The sequence below is a fragment of the Arachis hypogaea genome, chromosome 6, assembly GCF_003086295.3.
Source record: "Arachis hypogaea cultivar Tifrunner chromosome 6, arahy.Tifrunner.gnm2.J5K5, whole genome shotgun sequence".
NCBI lineage: Eukaryota > Viridiplantae > Streptophyta > Magnoliopsida > Fabales > Fabaceae > Arachis > Arachis hypogaea.
Window position 1 is genome coordinate 108,733,158 of NC_092041.1, and position 14,227 is coordinate 108,747,384.

At 35.4% G+C, this 14,227-nt stretch overlaps 1 protein-coding gene across 1 annotated transcript; it reads left to right on the forward strand.

The window, feature by feature from the left end:
- Nucleotides 1-6,683: 6,683 nt before the first annotated feature.
- Nucleotides 6,684-7,280, forward strand: LOC112757764 (uncharacterized mitochondrial protein AtMg00310-like). Its single transcript, XM_025806322.1, has one exon. It carries the CDS (start codon nt 6,684-6,686, stop codon nt 7,278-7,280), a length of 597 nt encoding a protein of 198 aa, XP_025662107.1.
- Nucleotides 7,281-14,227: the final 6,947 nt, after the last annotated feature.

Consider the following 14,227-nt stretch of genomic DNA (forward strand, 5'->3'; position numbering starts at 1 on the left):
GAGCTCTACAAAATTCATCCAAGAAACTCTAGAGGTAAGCTTAAAATTCTCCTAGTTCTTCTCTCCGAAATTTCGGGTACCTAGGATTTTTTGATTAAGTGAGTTTTTGTGATTTTTGATGTTTAGGTTCACTCTAATCCTTGCTTAGCTTTGAGTTTTTCCATCCAAATCTGTTGGAAAAGGTAAGAGGCTTTGATCTTTTGTGAACTTTTGATTTATGTTGAGTCCTAAGTTGATTTTGTAGTAATTTATATGTATATAGCTTGATTATTGTGACTTTGGGGCTTGTTGGTGCTTGCTGGAGCTATATTGGTGGTTGAATTTTGGTTGAAAGCTCATTTGGTTCATATTGGGGGATCGATCAAGGTATGATTTCGGTTTTCTCTATGTAGTATATAATATTCATGGACACTTAGGCTAGTGACCCATAAGATAGGATTGGATTTGAATGGTTGATGAGTGGTTGAATGATATTGTATGATGATGTTTGATGAAATGATGATTTTGAGTTTGATATTGATGATTAATAGTGTTATGATGAGGATAAATGATTTGGGAAGTTGAGGAGTGAATTATGTTGATAAGTGTGATATTGGTGTTGATTGATTGGTGATGTAGTTGAAAAATTGTTAGTGAAGTGTGATATATGAGATATATTGATATTGATGTTGTGGATAAAGAAAAGTGAAGGAAAAATGTGGTAAGTTTGGTGTAATATGATATAGGGGATTGATTTTGATGAAAAGTGGAGTTTGGAATGGTTTGGTTTGGTTTTGGTTGTGTTTTGCAAAGCAATTGTGAAAATTGTGATTTTGGGTAAAAGCGGAATTTTGGTGAACTTTGTCTGATCGTAACTTTTGCCTCGATTTCCAAAATTGGTTGAAATTTATTTAGAATTAAAGATCTTTGAAAACCCTTTAAATTGGTATAAAGTTTGGGAAATTTGGAATTTTGTAGAGGAAGTTATGATCATTCAAAGTTGGTGTTGAAAAATTGGAAATTTTGCAAAGGTACCGAATTATGAGTTTTTCTGGTATGTGCGCACTTACACTCTGCAAAAACTGTGACTTGTGCGTACGCACAGACCTGTGTGTTCGCACACGCAGAGGCAGGCAATCTGCCTGCAGCGTTGGCACAGCTTGTGCGCGCGCACACCAACGGAAAAATTGTAACCTGTGCGTACGCACAAACCTGTGCACACGCACACGTTGGGGAGGCCAGTCTATTGGGGGCGCTAGCACAGGTTGTGCGAGTGAACAAACTCTTTTATGTTTTGACACCTGTGCATACGCACACTTTTAAAAATTTCCTGGGCGTGCGCACGTACACCCCTGTGCGGACGCACACGCCCTGTTTCTCAAATTTTGCTTTGTTTTCAATTATTTCACCTTCCCGACGAAGTTGTAAGCTTTTATAACACCTTTTTAAGACTTTTGAACATATTTTTGGGTGCTCAAACATGGGAAATGATTTAAGGGTTTTAGACACTATTATTTGGAAAATGTTAGCAAATGGAGTACTAGGTTTTTGTTGTTTTGAGGAAGGCTTGATGATGCGTGATGAATGGGTGATGGATGAGATGCGAAATCAAGGAACTGAGATGTAAATGAACAGCGGTTGAAAAAAGTCAAGGACTCTGAATGAAGTGATGGATCCACTGTGTACTAAAAATATTTTTGAAAACCATTGTACTACTGTTTTATTCTGAGGTTATGAGACGCTATGCGCCTGGTAGGGACGGTGGTTAATCCCGCCTGTCGAGGTAGCGGCGGCAGCGTAAGGACAGTGGTTAATCCCACTTGCGCTTAGATGTGAGGACGGAGGCAAGAGGTCCCACCCACATCCCTTCGGATCATCAAAGCGTACAGGCGCAAAACCCTGGATAGTGATCCGAGCACTATATCTCGGGGGTTTCCACACCATGATTCCGAAGGGCAACATCTCCATGGGAATGTGTCGGGTTGGCAGTTGAACCGACAATGTGATATCACAGCCAGTAGGGCAAACATTCATCATATGCATTTTCTACCTGCTTGTATTCTTTGCCGACTTGACATTATTTTCCCTATCTGTTAAACATGTCTAATTGCTACTTGTATTAATTGTTGTATATGTCTCTACTTGTATTTTACTTGTATTGTATATACTTGTGCTTTACTAGGGTTGAGGAGGTTCAGAAGGCGGCGACGATGGGATCGCATGGCGGATCGGTTGGTGAAGGCTGGGGGACAGCGGTGATTGATTAGAGTAGAAATTTCCTAAGGTAGATTACCCTGTCATGGTGCTACGGCTTAAGTTGTATTGAGGAATTACATATTATGCTGTTTTGTTTTAGAATGCTTTAAGCTTGAATCTTGTGATGGATATGGAGTCTAAGATTGCCTTTGACGTCCCGGGGTCTTATATCCTACATCACTGGGAACTGTTACCATATTGAGAACCTCTGGTTCTCATACCATATTTCTGTTGTATTTTTCAGATGCAAGTCGCAACCCACCTCGGTGAGTTGTATAGTTGGTGACAGGAGCGGAGGATCTGGATATCTTTTGGAGTTCTTTGAGTTATTATATGTATATGTCTCTCATTTTTGTATTTTGTTTCGCCTAGAGGCTTGTATTTGAGAGAACAAAACTTGCATAAGCTGTTTTTACTATCTGGTTTCATATATGGTCTGTACATGGCTAGCCGGCTAAAACTCCGTGAGTCGTGGCTAGCGTCTTATGATATTATACTATTATACTATGATACTTTGTTATTCTATATCTGTTCTTATGCGTTAAGTCAGTAGCTTCGTTAGTACGTTTTGCGCTTTCGAAATCCTATTTTTGAGCTGTATTCTTCATCGGGCTTCTAGATATTATTAATTCCTTCTATATAATATATGTAAAATCTTAGAACTGTCGTAACCTTTGATTAACCTTTGCTTTATAACGTGAGGTAAGACCTAGGCTAGTTTGGGTGTTACATTATGGAGGGAGGGCGAATCAGTTTTTGATTTTGATCATGACTTCATGGAATTTTGGATTCAAGTACATGGAATTCCACATGACTTCATGGACAAAGAGACAGGTATCCTTATCGGCGAAATGTTAGGAGTCTGGCCGAAGCTGAAGATCCAAAAGTAGATGGCATCCTCAAGCGACCATATCTGAGAATCAGGATTAGCATCAATATCACCAAGGCGCTGCCTATAGGATTCTGGTTAGATAGAGAGAAGATGCCACCATTGTGGGTCTTTTTCAAGTATGAGAGGTTGCCGGACAGCTATTATTTCAACTGTGGTATACTAGGCATGAAAAAAAAAAACATGTAAGAATCCAACAGCCATGGCATGCTGGGATCCAACAAAGAAGAAATACTCATTGGGACTGGGAGTAAGTCAAGGACGACCAGGTCCAACCATGGGAGGAGGCATCTTAAAACAACAAGGTTGGAGAGAGAAAGGGGAGGAGCAAGCGCGTGAACATCTGAGCCCTAATAGAGATAGTGGTGAAGAACAAAGCTCTGAGGAGAGTAGGATTAGGATTGAGCGAGTACTACAGCAGAAAATTCGGGAGGAAAGTGTTTGGGAAAACCAAATAAGGAGAGAAGAAGAGATGACAGATGCAGAAGAGCAGTTAGAAGAAGTACCAAAAATTCCTAATTTTCAGGAAGAGAGGGATACACATTGTGACCTAGGAGCAGCCTATAAACTCAGCAGTCTCATTAAGGAGATAAGAGAGAGGAACAACGAATAGGCCAATAACAAAAAGGCCCAGAAGGGAGAAAGGAGGTATAAGGAGCAGAAATCAGGTGGAAACGGACAAACAAGGGATATTGGGCCTAACATAGGGGCATTACATCTCAAGCATGGAATATTGAAGAAAGTGGGCTTAATCATTATATAACTAAAGAAGGAGAAGTGAACAGTTATAAAATGGAAGATTGGAAGTTGGGCCCAAAAAAAAGAAAAAGAAACCATAGACCAAGAATTAAAAAGACTTATGTTAGCAAGAACGAGGGAGAAACAAGCGTGTGAAGTCGGAATAGAGGGGAAGGAAAATCAAGAACCATTGAAGGGTGGAACGGAGGAGAATGCTTTAAGGAAGCCATCCAAGGAAGCTCAGAATGAAGAAATGAATTTCGGGGTCAGCATGTCAAGCCTGGAGAGAACACTTATTATGTAGGGTTAGCAAGTGATGAAGATGAAGATAAAGGAACGGAAGCACAGACAGATTGGGAAACGCAATTAGCTAAGAAGTTTGAATTAAAGCTAAACTTGAAAAGGAAACGAGAAAACAAACAAGTTCCATTGCTAACATATAAGGAATGGAAGGAGGAGCAAGAGAACAGAGAACCCAAGAAATTAAAGAATAGCATCACCGCTCTGGACACAGGGGAGTATCAGTTAGTCGTGCATGTCTCTGGTCAGATTAAGGGGATACAAATGGCTGAGGAGGCGGGCCTTAACATGCCCCAACCTCAGCCATGAGTATCATTAGCTGGAATTATCGGGGAATAGCGGTTGCCCTGACAATTTCTGAATTGTATAATCTATGTAAAAAAGTTAAGCTGCTTATAGTATTTTTAATGGAAACTAGGACCAGTCAAGAAAAAATGAATAAGATAAGAAGAAGGCTAAATTTTGACAAGATATTTTGCGTAGAACCCCGGGACTTGTCCGGCGGACTATGATTATTATGGAAATCAAATACTAATATCGATGTTTATGAGTGGTGTGATAATTATATTAAAGCTAGCATTAACATTAATAATGTTTTGAAATGGCAGGGAGTATTTGTGTATGGTAACCCAGTTTTCCAAAAGCGAAGGAAACTATGGCAGGAGCTTACGGTAAGTAATATGAGCAGGGAAGAACCTTAGCTTATTTGGGGGACTTCAACGATATTCTAAGTCAAGACGAAAAGGTAGGCATTCATCCACAATCAAGAATTTATTTAGATACTTTTAGAAGGTTTGTAGATGATAATGGTTTAATGGATATTGACCTTAAAGGAAGTAAGTACCATGGTACAGCAATCCAAGAAACAACTTTATTACTAGGGAAAGACTAGATAGGGTGTTAGTGAATTGGAAATGGCTGCATATGTACCAGAATGTTATTCTAAAAACTGCTCCGATAATAAGTTCAGACCATTGTGCCTTAATTTTGGAAACACAACCGTGAGATCGGATAAAAAAAGAATTCATGTTTGAGGCTTTTTGGACAGAGCATGAAGAGTGCGAAGAGGTAATTAGGAGGAGTTGGCAGCAGGATGATGGAAACAGAAATTGTTGGAATCAATTTACTAGAAAGAAAAGCAGATGCAAGAGAGAGTTGATAGAGTGGAGCAAAAGAAAGTTTAAAAGAGCAGATAAAGAAATAGAAAAAAAGAAAAGTGAGCTACATCAAGTATAACAGGGCAATATGACGGATAGAGATCAAAGAAGAGAGAGAGAACTGAAGAACCAGATATCATATCTTTGGAAACAAGAAGAAAAGTATTGGGGACAAAGATCAAGGTTGAATGGTTAAAATGGGACGACAAAAACACAACCTTCTTTCATGCAACAACAATACAGAGAAGAATGAGGAATATAATTGACAAATTGAAAGATGAGGCAGGACATTGGATATAAGGAGAAGTAGACATAATGAGGTTAGCTAAGCTGTTTACTTCTGAAAGGGATAGGAACCTGAAATAGTGCATAAGAGATATACCAACAAGAGTCACTAGAGAGATGAATGATGAGCTAATGGCAATGATCAAAGACGAGGAAATTAAGGAGGCAGTCTTTAGTATGGAAAGCTTAAAAGCTCTGAGGCCAGATGGTTTAAACGGGCTATTCTTCCAATAGCATTGCGATATTCTGAGTAAAAAAGTGTGTGGTGTGGTGAGACAGATTTTTGAAGACGGTAACTTACCAGAGGACTTAGGAGAAACAACTGTTGTTTTGATTCTCAAAGTGAGTCAACCGGAAAGCCTGAATCACCTCAGACCCATTAGTTGCTGTAATTTCATATATAAGATTGTAACAAGGGTCTTGGTTGGAAGGTAAAGGAAAGTGCTAGATGTCATCATATCTCCAGTTCAGAGCGCTTTTATAAAATGAAGACTCATACAAGATAATATAGTAGTAGTACAGGAAGTGTTTCACAAATTAAATAGAAAAGGAATCATGCAAGCAATGACATAGCCATTAAATTGGATATGAATAAGGCATACGATAGATTGAAGTGGAATTTTCCGCAAAGGGTCATGGAAAAGTTCGATTTTAGTAAAGAATGGGTGAAGTTGATGATGAGCTGCGTGAAAAGTGCTACTTATAAATTTAAAATAAATGGAAGATTGTCAACCAAGATCTACCCTCAAAGAGGTTTCAGACAGGGAGATCCTCTATCGCCCTATCTCTTTATCTTAGCAGCAGAAAGTTTTTCTGTTCTCATGGAAAAGGCGTTGAGGGATAACCTTATTTCAAGAATAAGGTTAGCTCCAACTGCGCCGGTCATCACTCATCTATTATTCGCTGATGATTGTATTATTTTTGCAGGTGCGTAAGAAAAGGAAATTTATCAACTAATTCATATCATAAATAAATATACAGAGGTATCAGGACAAAGAATTAATACTGAGAAATCTATACTGATTTTTGGAAGTCAAGTATCTATCCAAAAGAGGGTAAATATTGAAGAGATCACCAGAATGGCGTCGTGGGAAGATCCTGGAAGATACCTAGGGTTACTGGCGAGATGGGGAAGATCAAAGAATAAGGCGCTGGAGTGGATACAAGAGAAGATTCTAGACAAAATGCAAGGATGGAAAGAGAAATTATTAAATCAAGTTGGAAAGGAGGTTTTGATAAAGGCAGTTATACAGGCGATTCCAGTCTATGCCATGAACATCATCAAATTCCCTAAATCTTTTTCCAAGAAAATCGAATCAGCAATTGCGAGATTTTGGTGGACAAACAACAGAAAGAAAAGAAGCATTTATTGGAAGAGTTGGACAAAAATGACCAAGAGCAAATCAAACGGAGGCTTGGAGTTTAAGGATTTAGAATGCCAAAACATAGCAGACTTGGCTAAGCAAGCTTGGAGACTTCTAAAGGAGGAGGATGCAATATGGGCTCGGATACTAAAGGTTATTTACTACCCTAATTGTAGCTTATGGGAAGCGGGAAAAGGAGGAAATGCATCATGGATATGGAAGAGTATATTGGAAGGAAGAGATTTCCTCAGAAGGAAGGGAAGATGGAGTGTAGGAAATGGAGCAGAGATCGATATTTGGGAAGATAATTAGGTGGTAGGAATAGACAAGTTGGGGAGAGGCGGAGAAAATCGATTTAGAAGAGTGAGCGAGTTGGTAAGAGAGGGCGAGGGCTGGGACTTAAACAAAAATTCATGACATATTCCATGGTAATGTGGATGAACTGATAACCAGAACGCCCATTAGTTTGATTAATAAAAAGGATCACTTTATTTGGCCGTATAGAAATGACAGACAGTACTCAGTCAGAACCGGATACCATGCTGCGAAGGAGGAGAAAGACTCAAAGGAAGAGACAAAACTCAGCAAAGCATCGACGATTAGAATTTGAGGGAGGTATGGGAGACTATTTAGAGATTACCAGTGCCAGGAAAGGTTAGAATATTTTTATGGAAAGCATTGCACAGAATTCTGTCAGTGAACACGAATTTATATCAGCACAAAATTGCAGCTATACCCATGTGTAGCATATGCCAAGAAGAGGATGAGACAATAGAACATGTACTACTTTTGTACCAGTTGACTAGAGCGGTGTGATTTGGATCTAGCATTCAAATTGTGCCTACGACCTATAATGTGAAATCTTTTGAAAAATAGATAATGAACACAATTGAAAAAATCAAGAGTGAGACAGGAAATGACCAGGAAAAATTTTGTGCAATTTGGGATGTGTTTGTTGGTGCATTTGGAAAGCGAGGAATCATCACATATTCCAACAAACAAAAATCAATCCAGAACAGGCAGTAATCTATTCTGAGCATCTTGCAGCAAAATACCATAATACAACAAAGGCACTCAATAGAGATAACAAACCTATGATAGGCCGGAATGGTGAGAGTTGGAGAATTACCTAGAGGCCTCCACCACACAATAGGGTGAAAGTGAACACAGACGCGACATTTCACAGGGGAACAGGCATGGCAGCATCAACAACGGTGGTCAGAGACTGGCAAGAAAAAATAATCACTGGGACAACATCAACATTTAGGACAACATCAACTTTAGCAGCAGAAGCTCAAGCATATACAGAAGCTCTCATTCTCATTAAAAATCTACAGATAAGGAATTGCATATTAAAACAGATTGCTTACCTCTGATTCAAGCGATTAAGGCAAGAGCGCCCTTAGCTGAAGCAGACGTAATTATCAGAGACATTCTCCAACTGCTGGAAAAGGCTCCGGATGTGGGAGCTACTTGGACTCCACGAGAAGGCAACAATTTAGCTCACCAACTGGCAGCGATGACAGCAGGCAATTAACTACAGAGGCATTGGGCAGTTAATCCACCAGTACAGCTCAGGAATATAATTAGAACAGAAGCAGAATTCGCAATTCTTCAGCATAATCAATACAATCGAAATCAAGATAATCAGGTTTCAGTTTCAACCAGCCTTCAAGGATGCCTAAGAGATGAGGGGTTACCTGGGAGGGTAGAAACGGGAACCTGTGACATGCACGAAGCTGAAGGGGAAGAGCGGTTTCAACCCATGACTTTGCAACGGCCTATTAATGATACCAGCAACGAACTTATTACTGGGCAGGAGGTTATGCGGCAGAGGAGCAGCAGCAGCCATATGATAACTGTGAGACCAGGAACCTCACGGTAGACCCAGGTGTACCACCAGGAGCGTCAGCGACGCAGGTCTTCGGCGCCGGGTGACTATGGCAGAACCTAAGTGGAAAAGCTGCGAATCTAGGCTGGTGACATCGCTGAGGAGGACCGACTATGAGATCACCTCCATGCATCAAGTCGTCGAGCTGCTGATGGAAGGTTCGATGACAACGCTAGAGCGCCGAGACATTCGCTTTGAGGAAGAAGAGAAGAGCTTCGATTAGGGTCGGGCATTAAGGGGTTGGGTTGCTGGGCGAATTCGGATTCTGGCCCAAAACCAAATCCAAAAAAAAAGATGGAATGTTAAATTTGGTCTTTGAAATTTTTATCATTAATTAAAATAATTTTTTATTTTCAAAATTAATTGAATTAATTTTTGAATTTACAAATTGTGAATAACTATTCGTCTTTAATTCAAATATTGTTAGAACTTTAACATGATCAAATAGTTGTTTCAAATTAATTAATTAAACTTATTTTAATATTTATACTAATATAAAACTAATTAACCAAAATGAGTCAAATTAAAAATAATTTTAAAGATATGTCTAGAAATTTTTTTTAAATTTTTTATATTTTGAAAATTTCAACAAAAAGTTAGATTAAATACATAAGATCTTTACTCTTTAAAAAAAGTTTAATTATTCTGTGAATCTTAAAGTTTTATCAAATTTTTAATTAAATTTTTATATATTTCTTTAATTAGATATTTATATTATTTTTTATTTTTTAATTATGTCTTTTTCGTATAAAAGATATTAAACTTAATAGAATATTTCTCTCAAAAAACATGTAGTTAAAGATCTAGTTAAGTTCTTAATTATGGATATTTTCAATTTATAGAGAAATATTTGGTTAAACATTTTTTACATTTAGAAGGACCTGATTATAAAATTAAAAATAGTCTAAAGACTTAATTAAAAAAAAAGTATAAAAACCTAATTAAAAATTTGATAAAATGATAAAGACTAATAGAGTAATTAAACCAAAAAAATATTAAATCTAGGTGTTCAAACTTTTTAAAATCAAGTTATAGCAAACTTCCTCTTCGAACGTACATATGTACGTGGTGCCACTACTACTGTATCTTTTTTGTCTTCCTCTTCTTTAAAGTTTTACTCTCTCATACCTATATTTATCCTTAAAGTTGCACTCTAGATCTGGAATCGTCCTTTAAGCAATTTAAGTTACCTAGGCGCCATCGAAAAGCTGATACGGACTCGTTTTTGACACGTTGGCAATGTAATAACTAACTGATGTGAAGAATATAATACCCTAACTTTTAGCATGTCATGATCGTACCAAAAGTGAGGCATTATTGACCTGTTTTCCGTATTTACCATTTAATACTGAGTCTTTAGTTCGATTTTGCGTTTCAATTTTTAGGAAAAAGCCGACAAATTTTGTTTCTATTATATCAAATCATATATCAAAGATCTCCAAGCAATACTAGTCACATAGTTATTAATAATAATAAATATCATACAAAAAAATTCAAATGAAACTCAGATACAACTCATATCCCTCTGTATAAAATAAAATCTTAATTAACAAAGGCGAGGGAATTCTAGGAAAGCGACTCAACGCATAAACTTAACTCAAATAAGACTAATAATCGCCCGCAGCTTCCAACTGAGTCTTCGAACCTATGTCACTGAAAGGGTGAAAGATTTTGGGGTGAGAACAAACCACACGTTCTCAGTAGGGAATGGGAATGCCGTAAGAGTAATGAAATAAAATGCAAATAATTAACTTTACTTAATAAAACTATATTTTTATCAAACCTTTTGAAAATACTTTTTACTATTACTTTATATAATTAATTACCTTCTTTAAATTTTTCGAACTTAAGACAAATCTCAATCGCAACCTCAGTTCTCAGTCACCTCAGTACACAAACTAATAGCACAGAAAATAGATCAACACACAAACAAATAGCAATAAGACAAACAACACAATCACAGAGAGACAAGATAAGCAAACACAATCAAATGCAAATGTGCAAACAATGATGATGCATGTCTAGTCCTATCGCATGTAATGAGCTCATTTGTCGGTTTCGACCCGCACCCGACGCAATCCGACTTGTAAGTCAGATAAGGCATTTCAGCGGCAGAACCTCTGCAAGTTTCTACTTCTTGCAGGCGCTGATTCTCCAGCTGAAGTATGTCGAACATGACCTCTGCAAGTACTTGCAGGTGCTGATTCTTCAGCTGAAGCATGTGCCACTTTCTCCTGAAAGCCATTCCATACATACGGGCATCCCCGCACAATCATTTACACATAAATCCCACGACTTAACATTCTCACATCGGCACCCTAACTAGTTACTTTTTGTCACCCTCTCGTGACCTTTTCATTTTATAATCACATGTGTCGTGTTCTCTTTCCTCTTTCCTTCTTTCTCTTAACAAACCGAACTCAAAAATAACTTGAAACAAAATCTATTCTAAAAAAAATTGAATGTAAAATCTTATATTTTTTTAATAAATCAAGCTGAAAATAAGACTTTCTGTAATAAATCAAAATCAAATAGTTTTCAATAATTAAAATGTTTTCTTTGAAGTTAAGTCACTTTCTATTTTAATAAAATTTAGACCTTTCAAATCTTATGTTATTAAGTCAAGCCAATAATGATTAATAAATCAAATTTCAATAATTTCTCAAAATAAGGTTATAAATCAGATTTTAAAAATAAAATCACTTTTCGAATATTTTTACAAAAATTGGACAGCATTTTCCTTTAAAATTGGACTTCACCACCCTTTTCGCGTCCCAACCGAACCATTCTCAACTTTTTTTCAACTGTTTCCAATAACTCAAACTAATTCCAATATTAGAAATTATTTTCAAATCTCAATTCAATGCCAACAAATCAAACCGAAATCAATCTCATCAGTTAATCACTCACAACAATGAAACCAATCATAATCACAGCCATAACCCAAACTCAGTTCATCAATTACTCATACAACAGGTTTTCAATAATCAATTCAACATATTCAAATTAATAAATAATCTCAACCAATTTCATCACATTCCATTATATTCACAATCACCAACAATTTCAATCTCATCAATTTTTATCAGTTAATTAAATGAGACATTTATGAATTATGTGTAATTATTCACTAAACTTTAATGGCATTCGTAAATTAAAAAATTAATTTTGAAATAAATCCCTTACTTTTGTACGAAATTTTAGAAAAACTTTTTGATCGAAATGCTGAAAAAGAAGACATCAGAAGTCGTTTGTGCCTCCTAAAACTTTAATTGGCCAAATTCAAAAAAAAAAAATTACGTCACTGTCAACTTCTATTAAACAAAAATAACATCAATATATAAAAAAAATACAAATATTTTTATCAAATTAGATTTTTTATTAGAATTACAAATTCCAAGAAATCGGAAGAAAAAGGTTCAAGGCTTCCATGGAATCTCTCTTCGCTCACTCACGGTCTCTCCCTCTCTTTTCTTTCGTAAATGGCTATGTGATGAAAAGAAAGAATAGATTAATGTTAAAGTTTTCAAAAGAAAAGGGCTAGGTGTCATGGAAAGGATATGTCATTGGTTTTATGTATACTTTCTCGAAAAAGTATAGGAAGCCAATGACCTAAGCGTACAATGTGTACAATGAAAGTTTAGAAAGTATTAAAAATATGATTATTAGTGTTACATTATTCTATTAGGTTACGCTTTTGGGATGAGTGGTTTCAAAACATGGCATTAGAGTTCCAGATCTAGAAAGTCTAGAGTTCGAATCTTAGTGAACCCAAAATTAGTTTTTCATAAACCAAAGATTTAGACTATTGTACACATTGTACGTTTAGGCCATTAACTCTCTAGCACTACTCTACTTTCTCTATATATACATGCATGGATAAGCCACGTTTGGCTTTTCTTGCTTTTTGTTTCCTTAATTAAAGTCTAGAGTTCGAATCTTAGTGAACCCAAAATTAGTTTTTCATAAACCAAAGATTTAGACTATTGTACACATTGTACGTTTAGGCCATTAACTCTCTAGCACTACTCTACTTTCTCTATATATACATGCATGGATAAGCCACGTTTGGCTTTTCTTGCTTTTTGTTTCCTTAATTAAACCGCCAAATGAATGTAACTAATAATAATAATAATAATAATAATATTTATAGAAATTAATTTAAACTTTAACTAACAAAATAGTTTTTAATAGATAATTTAAAATAATAAAATAAATTATAATTAAATTAAATTTAAATAATTATAAAATTATATTTAATTATTTTTATTTAAAAATAATTTTTTTAAATAAATTTTTAATATAATATAATAATTTATAAATAACTAATTATTTAATTTTTAAATATTCTAAATTTTACAGAAGAAAAAATTTGTTTAATGACAAATTAGTTTCAACAGGCCAAAACCAATTTTAAAAACTTTAATCTTCAAATTTCTTTCGAATTCTGCATCTTCATCCATTGATGGAAGAGGAGGTGGCAACAAACAAACAATAAATTGCTGCTTGTGCTGCTGCGGCGCATTCCAATCCAAACATTCTCAAAACATTCTCAAGACCAACTGCAAGTCTAAGTACGATTATTCTCTCTACCTATGATTCCGACCACGATGGTAATTGGTTCTCTGATATGAGTTTCTTTTATTCCTCTTTAGCTTAATTCATAATTTTCATATTTTTATTGAATTTTTATTGTTCATTATAAAAATGTTAATGTGCTATTAGTCATTGGTGGAAATTAAGTGCAGTTAACTTCACGTGAAGTTGATATCTCAGAGCCGTTAGATGATTTGACTAAATTTTTATCTAATGACTCTGAGATATCAACTTCACATGAAGTCGACTTCACCTGAGTTTTCACCTTAGTTATTATCTACCGAGCAAAGTCACATGAAAAAACTGTTAAGGAAGAATTTGCTGAACGTGCTCGCAGATACTAATGGAAAAAGATCTAAGTTGCTTGCAATTAAAGGTATATTTGAAAGATTTTTACCGATTAGTTTCAAGAGATAATAAAATAAAAATACTAAAAATTATTTTTTGTATATTTTGTTTAAATATAGTATATAAAATATTAATATTATGTCTAATATTATATTTAGATACATATGGATAAAATTAAAATATTATATAAAATAATTAAAATAATTTAATTTTAAATTTTTTGTATTAAATACAAATTAATTTAATAAAGAATAAGAATACTTAGGAGTACAAGAAATTACAAAAAAAATTGGTTTATAAACCAACAAAACAAAAATAATATTTGTAAAAAGTTCTAAAAAAAGTATGTAGAATAGAAAAAGAAACTCAAATTAAGAAAAATAAAAAGGGAGAATAATAAAAAAAATATTTTGGACAAAAAAGA

Excerpts from the sequence above, each read along its gene's own strand:
- LOC112757764 (XM_025806322.1), top strand. The coding sequence starts at position 6,684 with ATGGCGTCGTGGGAAGATCCTGGAAGATACCTAGGGTTACTGGCGAGA.